Here is a 12,932-nt window from a genome sequence, read left to right as displayed (position 1 = left end):
GAGTTGAGACCAGCCTGGCCAACATGGTGAAACACTGTCTCTATTAAAGACACCCAAAAATTAGCCAGGTGTGGTGGCGGGCGCCTGTAATCCCAGCTACTCGGGAGACTGAGGCAGGAGAATTGCTTGCACCCTGGAGGCAGAGGTTGCAGTGCACTGAGATCACGCCACTGCACTCCAGCCTGGGCAACAGGGCGAGACTCCATCTCAAAAAAAAAAAAACAAAAAAAAACAACCCAAAAACCAAACCAAACCAAAACAAAAAACTCCATCTCCCCCAAAAGTTAGGCGAGACAGAGGAAACAAGATTTTCTAAATTTTTTTTTTTTTCTTTAACCAGGGGAAAGCATGAACACAGTCCCCATGACCACAGATGATGCAGCCAAGTTTCCTACTTTTGGGGAAATCGCAGGGGTCAGCATGTCCGGAGTGCAGTGGATAAGCCTTGCCCTGGGAAGACCACTTTCCTGATCATGGTATCTCCCCTGCCAAATGAGTACGCTGATAATTTTTAGCCTGGGCGAGAGGCTCTCTCTCTACTTCTGTGAATGTTTGAAATGTTCTGTAAAGTTTTTTTTTTTTTTTTTTTTTGAGACAGAGTCTCACTCTGTCGCCCAGGCTGGAGTGCAGTGGTGCGATCTCGGCTCACTGCAAGCTCTGCCTCCCGGGTTCACGCCATTCTCCTGCCTCAGCCTCTCAAGTAGCTGGGACTACAGGCGCCCGCCACCACACCCAGCTAATTTTTTGTATTTTTAGTAGAGACGGGGTTTCACCGTGTTAGCCAGGATGGTCTCGATCTCCTGACCTCGTGATCCGCCCACCTCGGCCTCCCAAAGTGCTGGGGTTACAGGTGTGAGCCACTGCGCCCGGCCTTTTTTTTTTTAAGACTGATTTTGCTCTTGTTGTCCAGGCTAGAGTGCAGTGTCATGGTGTGAGCTCACTGCAACATCCGTTTTCCAGGTTCAAGTGATTCTCCTGCCTCAGCCTCCCAAGTAGCTGGGATTACCAGCATGTGCCACCACACCCAGCTGATTTGTATTTTTAGTAGACAGGGTTTCACCATGTTGGCCAGGCTGGTCTCGAACTCCTGACCTCAGGTGATCCGCCTGCCTCGGCCTCCCAAAGTGCTAGGATTACAGGCATGAGCCACCGCGCCCAGCCAAAGTTTTTTTAAAAAGAGAATCTGCAGGAAGAACAGGCCTGGATTTAGTTTTCTTTCTTTTTCTTTTTTTTTTTTTTTTGAGACGGAATCTTGCTCTGTCCCTCAGGCTGGAGTGCAGTGGCGCGATCTCGACTCATGGCCAGCGCCGCCTCCTGGGTTGACGCCATTCTCCTGCCTCAGCCTCCCGAGTAGCTGGGACACCACGCTCGGCTAATTTTTTTTCATTTTTGTAGAGACGGGGTTTCACCGTGTTAGCCATGCTGGTCTCGATCTCCTGACCTCTTGATCCGCCTGCCTCAGCCTCCCAAAGTGCTGGGATTACAAGGATGAGCCACCGCGTCTGGACCTGGAGTCAGTTTTCACCTTGCATCAAGCGTGTGTTCCTCAGCTCCTTTTCACCAAAACCTGTCCCCCCAGTTGTGGATTGGACCATTCTCGTCTGCCCTTTCCTATGTGCTCCTATGCCTGTAAGACAGGATGACAGCAGCCTGTTCCCAAACCACAGAAGAGATGGCTAATGAATGGAATAGCCAACCTTTGGGTGATGGAAGTAACCATTCGAAAAAATGTGGGGGGCTGGGGAGATGCCAGAATAGGCTTTCCAGTGACGTACGGCAGCCCCTGCCAGGGAGCCCCTCTCACCCCGGCGGCCAGGCACCTAAGATCTACCAATGCCAAGAATCCACTGAACTTTGCCTCTCCCCAGTTCCAACTGGCCTGGAAACTCCCTCCACCTCTTCACCCCCACCCCCACTGGGCTCCTGACAGCCCTGTGTGACCTGTGGCCTCATGTTCTCTCTTCCCTACGTGGCTGAGGCTGTCCCCACCTTGCCTGTATCTCCCGCCGGGCACTGCCTGCGCGTGGAGACGCTGGAATGCCGGTTGCTAAGCCAGTGCACAGCCCACACTGGCTCCTGGTGAGCACCACATCGAGCTGCCCTGCTGCTGGGGACACAAGATCCTCCGCGTGCGGGACTGTCTTCTGCTCCACCACCGCCCTCCTGGCTCTCCCTCCTCTCCGCAGCTCCCTTACCTGCCCTTGGATACTGGAGTCCCCCAAGCTGGCTCGGAAGCTTCTTCTCCTGGCTTGGGTTGAGCAATCTACAATCTCAAGCACACCCAGGCTCCCAAAGCCAGCCTCTGAGGAGAGCCTCCTGTGTTACCTCCCGCAGGATGTTTACCTCCCTTCCCTGGTGGTGTCACTCTTCAAATCAACTTCCCAGGCCCTGGAGGCGGGTGGCAGCCAGCTGGCAGCCTCCAGAGTCCCCAGAGAGACAGGGTCTCATTTTGCCGCCCAGGCTGGAGTGCAGTGGTCTGACCAAGGCTCACTGCAGCCTCGACCTCCCAGGCTCAAGCAATCCTCCCACTTCGGCCTCCAGAGTAGCTGGGATTACAGGCACACACCACTACACTCAGCTACTTTTTAAAGTTTTTGGTAGAGATGGGGTCCCGCTGTGTTGCCCAGGGTGGTCTTGAACTCCTGGGCTCAAGCGATCCTCCTGCCTCAGCCTCCCAAAGTGCTGGGATTACAGGCTGGGCCACTGTGCCTGGCCTCTTTTATGATTTTCTTAACATTTCATCTTCTCTAGCTTACTTTATTCCAAGAGTGTACTATATAATACATATTAACAAAGTATGTGGAAATTGTTCTCAGTGAGGCGTCAACAGTAGGCTATCAGTAGTTAGGTTTTTGGACAGTAAAAAGTTATATGTAGGTCTCTGCGTGTGGGGTCAGCACCCCTACCCTGCTGCTGTTCAAGGGTCAACTGTGCTCTTCCGCAAGCTTTAAAGCATGGGAACGCCAGTGCCTACCCTGTTCTCGAGGAAATCCAGTGTTCCCTTGATACTTGCTTGACCTTATCTAAACAGGATTGCCACGGAGATGTTACTCTGCAAAAGCAACAATTTCATCTTAACACAAAGTTTAAAATAGTAAATTAAAAAAAATCCCGGGGGCTTTTTGTTCACTGGAAAATTCTCTCATGCTAACAGACTTAATTATCGTAACTACAAATAAATCGTAATCTTTCCTTTCCTTTCATCTTTCCTCATCTTACGTGTTGCAGGGAAGCCAGGCTAAGAGCTGCCCGGTTCCCGAGCCTCTCGTTCTGGGAGAATCCTGGAGGTTCAAGGCCTTGCTTGCCTGAGAGGTGCTGAGCAGCGGCACGGGGCCATTGCTGGCTGTGTTAACAGTGACTGAATGAACAGTGAACACCTGCAAGGTTAATACTGCACTGGTCAAAGAATTTCATTTACAATGAAATGAAGCCATTTTAAATCCATCAAATTCATTCATTCATTCATTCATAAAATGATTAATTCATTACAAAGAGAGCTATAGTAGTTTACATATATATAAAATAGTACATATATCTAAAATAGTATATTTGTGTGTGTATATTTTTTATCCTTTGTCTATTATTAAGCTTGGAAAATAGGAGTGCATTGAAATAAAAGTAGACCTTACTGACATGTAAGTCAATAATGAATGCCTTTTCCTTCCCTCATCTTATCATTCCCTCCACTGTTAATTGAAAAACAATTGCTTTTGCTAGTATTCACAAAACCACATAAACTGACAACTGAGTATGGTAATAGGCCAAATCCTTTACAGTTATCTCCCCTGATGAATGTTTCCACACCATCTGCAAACTACAGTCTCATCTGCAAACTACAGTCTCACCTGCAAATGGCCCAGGTGAGAACAAAATCTGCGTATGAAACAGAAGATAGTGTGAATCATATCTAATTTTAAATATTTTAATTTATATGCTTTCATGAATATAGGTCAATAAGAAATCCACTTTTCAGATTTTATTTCATTATAGAATATATTTGACAAGGATACATACAAACAGATTCATCTGCAATAATACATGGTGTTTACTGGTGCCCTGCACTTCCGCAGTAGGCTGGTGATGCCATCAAAAATGTTTCTGAAAGTTGCACTTAATCAGCCACTCTAAACAACCAGTGCCATAGAGCTCAGATAATTCCATTGATTTGCTTGCCTAGAATGAGTAAAAATCTTAATATTTGTTTTAAAGTCTGTTTATTACTCTTCTATTTAAAAATTTGAGATACATTCCCCAATGTAAACAATAAATTTCAATCTGTCACACAATCGAAATGGATAAGGCCTTCTTGACAAATTTCTGCCACCTCCGTTTAACGCATCAGAACTCGATCTTATCTCACACTGTAATGAGTCGCCCATGCACAAAAGACAGGAAAAGCAGCTGCCCTGGTACCTGGCGGAGCCCTTCGGGACTTCTGTCTGCAGGTTTACGGTGCGCTCGAGAGATCTTTCTGACTTGGTCTACTTGGTCGTAAAATACAAATATACAACGTCCATAAGCATAAGACAGTAAAGCCTAGTCTGACATATTTATTATGAATTGCTAGAATCCTATACAAGTACAATATCATCTCATGCCAAGTAATATACACAAGAAGGTGGCAAAATGTCTCACCGTGAATCAGGGCGTGTGAACAAGGGATGGGGGATGCAAGCCAGGTGGGTGTGAAGAGGCTGACCGCATCCGGTTAGGCAGGACGGTGTCACTGAAACTCGGAAACGCCTGTGTACCCTGCTGAAATATTTAAGTCAATTAGGAGTAGAATCTGCTTAGCACAAGAGGAATACAAGCCCTCTCTCACAGCCTCCCCAAGGGAGAATGTAAGGAAACCTTGGAAAATGTAACCAAATACAGTCTCATCTTTGCGTCTCCTGATTCAGCCGTGCAAATCAGTTATTCACTCTTCTTAAGTGATCTGTCCTTTTAGGACCAATTCCTCAACAGCCATCATGGTTCAGTACCTCATTAGCATCATAAATATTTGACCTAGCAAGCTAGATGGTGGAACAGTGAAGACTATATACAATGTTTTAAAAGGCATTCTGTGACCATTTTTGAAGAGTTCATAGAAAAGTTACTAAGAATATACCAGTTACTTCTGTTGATGTCGCTGTAATGTAAACGTTGGAACCTTGTTGGTATTCAATGTGCACTGTGTCATATATTGTACAACAAAAGTGAACACGGAACCACTGATCCGCTGTGGCGCCTGCTGGCGCACTAAGCTAAGGGAGCCGGCAGAGGGCCCACTTTTCCTGAGGTTTGTAAGAATTTTTTAAACAAAACAGAAATCACAGTGACCAAGGGTAATGTGAGTCTGTGTCTTCCTTGCCATGCTGCTCCCCACAGCTCTTGGTGGGGACTAAATAACACGCCACTGCATGATGCTCGTGTCTTTCCCGCCCGTGGAGATGAGGTGGCTGTCTTCACAGAGGAAATCGACGTTGGTGACGTGGCTGCTGTGCCCGCCGTAGATGTGGCTCGGAGCCTGGAGGGAACGATATGGGGGAAAGCTTCCTTTACTACAAGGCAAACCATCTGGGATGGGAAAGTGCTTGAATTCTCACTGCATGCTTTCATTCCTTTACTCGCCCTCCACTCGGCAGCTCTCACTTGGGCACCTGTTCTGTGCGTGACACAGAAGGGACACAGAAACAAAGCCCACAGTCCTTGTGGCCTGGTAGGGGACAAATACGAGCAAATGACTGCCCTCGGCTGAGAGATTCGTTCAATATCAGAGGTGCCAGGTATGAGGTCGCCCCAAAAGCGGGCCTAACCAGATGCCTGGGGCTGAGGGCGAGGGGTCTTCTTGCTGAAGGAGGATCAGGGTCAGGGTGACGGAGGATGAGGAAGGGTGCCCCAAGCCTCAGGGCTGGCTCAGCTGAGCAGGGGCGCAGCAAGGGGGTCGTGGCGGAGGGCAGAGCTGTGAGCCTGTGGAGCCACAGAGGTAGACGAGCGGATCTGAAGGGCCCTGTGGGTCCCGTGGGGCTTGGGGTTTCCCTAAGGGCAGCCGGAAGTGCTCTGGGCACGGATAACAGAGTGACATCCGCCTCTGTGACTGGCAGCACTCACTCACAGCCCATTTCCATTTAGTCTCCCAACAGGTCGGGCATACGTGCACGCCCCATGGGGGACAAGATTAGCGAAGAAACAAGCCCTTTACCCTGAACTGCGAGCAGGGGTATGAGAAGAGGTGCACTTTGCCAAAGTCGTCGCCTGTTGACAGGAGTTTCTTCTCGTGGGCCCGAGAGACGGCATTGATGTCAGTTCCATCTGAGCCTTCTGGCCACACTCCTAAAACAAAGACCGCAAACGGCGCTGGAGACATCAGGGGCCACAGGGCCACGGCGTGCAGGAGCCGCCCACTGGACAGTCCTGAACACAAAACTGCCTCAAGTCCAGCTTTAGAAACAAGGGTCACAAAAGCACAACAGCCTCGGTTCCCGGCCTCTCCCTGTGCGCCCAGTCTCCTCTCACTCAGGCCAGTCTCCTCTCACTCAGGCCAGTCTCCTCTCACTCAGGCCAGTCTCCTCTCACTCAGGCCCAGTCTCCTCTCGCTCAGGCCAGTCTCCTCTCACTCAGGCCAGTCTCCTCTCACTCAGGCCAGTCTCCTCTCACTCAGGCCAGTCTCCTCTCACTCAGGCCAGTCTCCTCTCACTCAGGCCAGTCTCCTCTCACTCAGGCCCAGTCTCCTCTCACTCAGGCCAGTCTCCTCTCACTCAGGCCAGTCTCCTCTCACTCAGGCCAGTCTCCTCTCGCTCAGGCCAGTCTCCTCTCACTCAGGCCAGTCTCCTCTCACTCAGGCCAGTCTCCTCTCACTCAGGCCAGTCTCCTCTCACTCAGGCCGGTCTCCTCTCGCTCAGGCCGGTCTCCTCTCGCTCAGGCCGGTCTCCTCTCGCTCAGGCCGGTCTCCTCTCACTCAGGCCGGTCTCCTCTCACTCAGGCCGGTCTCCTCTCACTCAGGCCGGTCTCCTCTCGCTCAGGCCGGTCTCCTCTCACTCAGGCCGGTCTCCTCTCACTCAGGCCGGTCTCCTCTCACTCAGGCCGGTCTCCTCTCGCTCAGGCCAGTCTCTCCTCTCACTCAGGCCAGTCTCTCCTCTCGCTCAGGCCGGTCTCTCCTCTCACTCAGGCCAGTCTCCTCTCGCTCAGGCCAGTCTCCTCTCACTCAGGCCAGTCTCCAGTGCGCTGCTGCGCGAAAGGAGCAAAGACAAGCTTTCCGAGCTGCCAGGTCTTCCGAGGCCTCTTCTCGAGGAACCCCGGTTCCCAACGCAATGCCTCTCCTTGATCTCTGAAGCATCTGGTGGGAAGCTGCCCTGTCCTCAAGCCTGCAGTTTCCTTGTTATTGCTATAATTCTCTACAAGAGCAGGTGTCTCCAAAGGCCTTTTAACCCTGGGTGTGCATGTGTTTCTTGGGGTCACTCACTGTGGCTGCTGCTTGCTTGGGGCAGCCTGGCAGCTGTGCCCATCATTACTGGCTCCAGGCTCTGCATCCCTGAGCCCAGGTGGGCCTGGAGGATGGGTGGGTGGGGGACCCTTTTAACAATACCTGTGGCTAGGAGAGGGCTGGATGCATGTCGGGTTTGACGGGGAGCCCTCAGCACTGAACACCACAAAACTGCAAATTCTCACCAATCTACTGACTTGTGGTCTTATGTAAAGAGATGATAAATACTACCTTTAAAAATTCTATTAATTTGCAGCCCTTTAATTTAGGTTACTTATGAATATATTCCTAAAGTGAACTTTGAAGAAAGTGAAATTTCTAGTTTAAGAACAAAAAAAATATAAATAATAACCGTCACAAATGATAAGTTGACTGAGTGCCATCTGGCCCACCCAGGTCCACATGGCACAACCTGATAGGAGAGGGTCCCAGGGATCCGCCGCCCTGTACGATGGAGAAGGGTTAAAAAGCCATCTTTCCGGTTCTTCTCAGCAGGCCATGGCCAGGCAAGCTCCGGCCCGACCCCAGGGTGCAGCAGGAGGTGTGGCGCACAGGCCTCCTGTAGCAGCAGAGCAGTCTGACAAGACGGGTGACCATGAGACTCCACAGCTACTGAAGACATATTTTAAAAGGAGACGCTCTTTTGTTGGAACCAGTGAAATCTGCAGCAAACTCACCAAAAACATGGAATCCCAAAGTGCAGGTATAGGTAGCCCATTCAATGTCTCTCGTAGTTTCCACACTTACGACTTGCTTACAGGCAGAGGGAACCCCTGCAAAAAGCAAACACAGTCTGGTGACATCTAAGCCAAGGCCCCACCCCTCCCCTGGGCAAGGCTGAGCCCCCAGAGCTGTGCCCCGTTGGGTACAGAGCCCTCCCCGGAGAGGGAGACCCTCCACTTCCCAGTCGAGCGGGAACCACATGTGCACAGCTGTGAGCTCCCCTGGAACTGAGCCCGAGCCCCTGGGCCTGGGTGGAGACGCCCTCTTCTTTGTTTTTTTCCCATCTCCGTCTCTGTTTCCCAGTCTGGCTTCTCTTGTCTCTGGTTCCTGGGTCTCCGCCTGCTGCCTGCCCCTGCCAGAGCCCCTGAACACAGCTCTGCCTCTGCTGTCAGCCCCCCCAGCTTCCCCATCCCCCTCAGTCCCTTCAGCTCAGAGTCAGGAATGGAGGTTATTGAAACCAGTCACACCAAGGGCCTCCCAAGGAACATTTGTGTGTTCCCCAAATGAGCTCTCACCAGCAGAGTACGAGACCTCATCTGAGAAGGTTCTAGACCCAGGGACTGTGCCTGAAAACCATCCGTTCCTGTGCCTGTGTCAGGCAGGACCTGGACAGGGAGGAGGTGAGATGGTGTGGCTGCCCTCCCCACTGGAGGGAGCTCAGTCTTGGTACACACTGCCCTGCCTTCCCTGCCGCCAGTGTCCTGCCTGTCCTGGTCCTCAACAAGTGGTGACGCTCAAGTGAGTGTGACTCCCCTACCCCTGTGGGCTCTTGGGGCCTGTGTTTTGGGCTCTGAGCCCTTCCCTGCATCATGGGGCCAAGCCAGAAAGCGCTGTGGATCACCTGAGAAGATGCAGGGGAGGAACGCTGCACTTTCTAGTAACTTCCAGCAGGGCAGCAGTGAGGCCTTCCTTGTGCCCCATGAGCCGACCTGTGTGGCTCAGAGTGGGGCATGTGGCAGGTGCTTGGTGGGTGTCTGAGGAACCAGTGCATGGCATGAGGATATGCTTGTAAGTGCTAGCCGCGATCATCCTCACTGTGCCTGGGCCCAGACACTGGCCAGGGTGGGGTTGGAAGAGGAGGAGGAGGGGTCCCAGGGCTGCCGTCTACCCAGGTGGGAGGGACTTCATGGTCCCTCCTGTGAGGATAACACCTTGACAGGCCCTCCTCTTGCCTGGACAGCTCTGGACCCACTCACTTCGGCCACATCCACCCAGACCCACCCCCTTCTGCCACATCTGCTTGCCCCCAGAACCCCTCTGCAGGGCCTTCTTCCCCTCTGGGCAGGCCCAGCATCTTCTCCTCCACAGGGGCTCGCAGTCAGCAGGAAACCAGAAGGACCCAAGAGGCCACACAGCCCCACGCCTCTATGTTACAGAGGCAGAAACCACGGCCTAGAGATGATGGCACGTGCCTAAGTCATACGGGAGCTGGGTTTCCACAGAGGCCTCCTGGGTCTCAGAGTGAACACTTTCTGAGATCGAGACTTCCTATAACCCCAGGGTGGTACTCACAGTAGAGGATTTCGTAGTCTCCGGAATTTGACACGAGGAATTGCGAGTTTACAGACCAGTCCAGGTGAGTAATGAAGCTGGAATGACCCTGGAAGAGAAAAACACCATCTTCATTTCACTGGCCTTAGAAGTCCCTGCCAACGCCGTTCCGTTGTAGTTAAATGACTGCATGCAGGTACAGCAGGAGCCACAGGGCCACCGTCAGCGCTTACCGAGCACTTGCCCACTCGCGTGTACTTCCTCCCGTTGTCACTGACACCATATATATAGATGCAGTTGTCATGCGAGCCTATGGCTAAGAAATTCCCATCTATAAAAAGATGACAAATCACATTTCAGATGTTAACAATACACATTTTATTCGTTACAAAGGATAATGGTAGCTGCCACCACAGATTTAGACAAAATCGCCAAATTAACGTATTGCCAAGAGAAACATCTGCCTTTGAATGAATCCTCTGCTACTTCCAAAGCTATCTTTTGAAAAATACACACCTGGCCAGATGATAAAATCTGGTAAAGATTTATAAATTTTTATGAACTCTTTTGTTTTTGAGACAGGGTTTTGCTGTATCACCCAGGCTAGAGTGCAGTGGTGTGATCATAGTTCACTGCAGCCTCAACCTCCTGGGCTCAAGTGATCCTAGGCAAGTAGCTGGGACTACAGGCGTGTGCCACAACACTTGGCTAATTTAAAAACATTTTTTTTTTGTAGAGTTAGAGTCTCGTTGTGTTGACCAGGTTGGTTTCAAACTCCTGAGCTCAAGTGATCTGCCTGCCTTGGCCTCCCAAGGTGCTGGGATTACAGGCGTGAGCCACTGCACCCTATACATTCTTTTCATACAATTTTATGAAATCTTATAGGCCCTTCCCTGTCCCAATCACTGAAGGATGGAGACTAAATTCCTTGGAGGGGCCCACAAAGCCCACCAGGATGGCCTTCCAGCTATGTCACTCCTCACTGAACACACGGGTTCACTCAGGCCTCTGCACTCACTGCCCTCTGCCTGGACAGCCCTTCCCGCCTCTCTATCCAGGGGTATCTTCGTATCTTCTCCCCCTGGGTTTCTGGTTCTGGGAGGGCCTAAGGACTCAGGCTGTGATGCTTGTGTGGAAACACACGGGAAGGAGCCCTTTGCAACAAAAGGCAGCAGCAGCCCTGGTGGCTGGAAGCAACCACACCGTGCACGCTGCGCAGGGAGGAGGACCCAGGGCGCCCAGGACAGGAAACCGGGCCTGGAGGTGAGTCCGGGAAAAGGTCAGACTTTCCTGAGCCAGCAAGCAAAAAGAAGGACTGGAAACCTGGAGCCACGCAGGGTCCAGAACAGAATGCAGGGCAGCGGGGGTCTCTCCGCTCCAGCTAGGGAGCTGCAAGTCCTCCATCCACAAAACACAGTGAGCAGCGCATTTTCATAGCAGTCGGGAGGCTCCACTTGGACAATTATTTGTACAGGGCCTGGTGCTCACAGGAGCGTAAAGCATCAGGAAGGGTTGTTTCTCCCCTCCCTCTTTCCTGTGATGTTCCTTCCGCCAGGCGGGAATCCTGCAGGACCCAGGGTGGCCTGGCGCCTCAGGGAATGGTATTTTAGGAAGTGCTGGCCTAGGCCAGGTCAAAATAGGGGCGATGTAAGACCAATGCAGCCTACCCAAATCAAGAATCCTGAAGGAATGAGGCAACTACACATTTTTTGCTGAAAAAACCAAAAAGGACTACTGTAGCCAGAGATGGGCTGCCATCGGCTGCTGATGAGGCTCGAGAAGGCCAGGTGACCATGCCGGAAACCAACTGTCCTTGCGATCAGTGCCTGCAACTGGCCATGCCTGGACAGCAACAGTGACGATGACCACAATAAACACGAAATGCTACTAACAATGGCCACTTAATGATACCAATTACAATTACTAAATGGCCAATATGGATTTTTTTTTTTTTAGATGGAGTTTCACTCTTGTTGATCAGGCTGGGGAGTGCAATGGTATGATCTTGGCTCACTGCAACCTCCGTCTCCTGAGTTCAAGCAATTCTCCTGCCTCAGCCTCCCAAGTAGCTGGGATTACAGGTACATGCCACTGCACCTGGCTAATTTTTGTATTTTTAGTAGAGATGGGGTTTCACCATTTTGGCCAGGCTGGTCTTGAACTCCTGACCTCAGGAGATCCACCTGCCTTGGCCTCCCAAAGTGCTGGATTACAGGCGTGAGCCACCGTGCCCGGCCTGGTCAATATGTTTGAGAGTCTGCTATGTGCTAGGTCCAATTCTAAACTCTTCCTGTATTATTTAATCCTTGTAACAACCTCATGAAATAGATATAATTATCCCCATTTTTCAAGAGAGGAAAGTGAGGCGTGTACAACAAACTAACTCGTCCAAGGTTGCACAGGTTTCCTGAAACTGGCTTAAACCCAGGGAGTCTGCCTCCAGGGGCACTGCCCCTCCAACCAGCTGTAGGGTAAAGAACAGCTGAAAATCTGTCACGTGACACGGCAGGGGATTGGCTGTCCACGCTTATGCAAAAGGTCTCAAAGAACTACTTGATCAGGCCAGGTGCAGTAGCTCACGCTTGTAATCCCAGCACTTTGGAAGGCTGAGGCGGGCAGATCACCTGAGGTCAGGAGTTTGAGACCAGCCTGGCCAACATGGTGAAGCCCTGTCTCTACTAAAAATACAAAAATTAACTGGAGGCAGTGGCACACACCTGCAGCCCCAGCTACTAAGGAGGGTGAGGCTGGAGAATGGCTTGAACTCGGGAGGCGGACATTGCAGTGAGCCGAGATCGCGCCACTGTACTCTAGCCTGGGCGACAGGGCGACATTCCATCTCAAAAAAAAAAAAAAAAAAAAAAACAACTACCTGATCATTTGTGAACTCAAAAAATAATGAGGTCTCTTTCATAATGGAACCATTTGTTTGTTTTTTTTCTTGAGACGGGGTCTTGCTGTGTCACCCAGGCTGCAGTGCTGCAGTGCAATCCCCGCTTACCACAGCCTCGACCTCCTCGACTCCTGCCATGGTGTCCAGAGCGGCTGGGACTACAGGCGTGCGCTACTACACCCGGCTAATTTCTTAATTTTTCTGTTGAGACAGGGGTCTCACTATGTTGCTCAAGCTGGTCTTGAACTCCTGCGCTCAAGCAAAACGTCCTCGGCCTCCCAAAGTGCTGGGATCACAGGTGTGAGCCACTGTGCCCGGCCATAATGGAACTATTTGTTATTTAACAAACAGGTTTAAGGC

At 51.1% G+C, this 12,932-nt stretch overlaps 1 protein-coding gene and 1 non-coding gene across 19 annotated transcripts in view; both read right to left on the bottom strand.

The window, feature by feature from the left end:
- Positions 1 to 337: 337 nt before the first annotated feature.
- LOC114679897 (U1 spliceosomal RNA) lies at positions 338 to 500 on the bottom strand. Its single transcript, XR_003731989.2, has one exon. It is a non-coding gene; the product is annotated as a U1 spliceosomal RNA (small nuclear RNA).
- Positions 501 to 3,961: 3,461 nt separating this feature from the next.
- EML1 (EMAP like 1) overlaps positions 3,962 to 12,932 on the bottom strand; it is a 210,632-nt gene continuing 201,661 nt past the window's right edge. For 14 of the 18 annotated variants that reach the window (XM_015144471.3, XM_077941691.1, XM_015144474.3 and 11 more), the window contains 5 exons: positions 9,913 to 10,010; positions 9,701 to 9,788; positions 8,143 to 8,238; positions 6,185 to 6,315; positions 3,962 to 5,509 (listed from right to left, as the gene is read on the bottom strand). In XM_015144471.3, the coding sequence (XP_014999957.1) occupies positions 5,384 to 5,509; positions 6,185 to 6,315; positions 8,143 to 8,238; positions 9,701 to 9,788; positions 9,913 to 10,010 (539 nt within the window). In that variant the 3' untranslated portion in view covers positions 3,962 to 5,383. The remainder of the gene's footprint in view (positions 5,510 to 6,184; positions 6,316 to 8,142; positions 8,239 to 9,700; positions 9,789 to 9,912; positions 10,011 to 12,932) is intronic. The other 4 variants (XR_013396529.1, XR_013396527.1, XR_003731712.2 and 1 more) reach the window with 1 other exon arrangement.

The sequence above is a fragment of the Macaca mulatta genome, chromosome 7 (genome assembly GCF_049350105.2).
Source record: "Macaca mulatta isolate MMU2019108-1 chromosome 7, T2T-MMU8v2.0, whole genome shotgun sequence".
Lineage (NCBI taxonomy): Eukaryota > Metazoa > Chordata > Mammalia > Primates > Cercopithecidae > Macaca > Macaca mulatta.
Note: the sequence above shows the minus strand (reverse complement) of the source record. Positions and strands in the feature narration are given on the sequence as shown.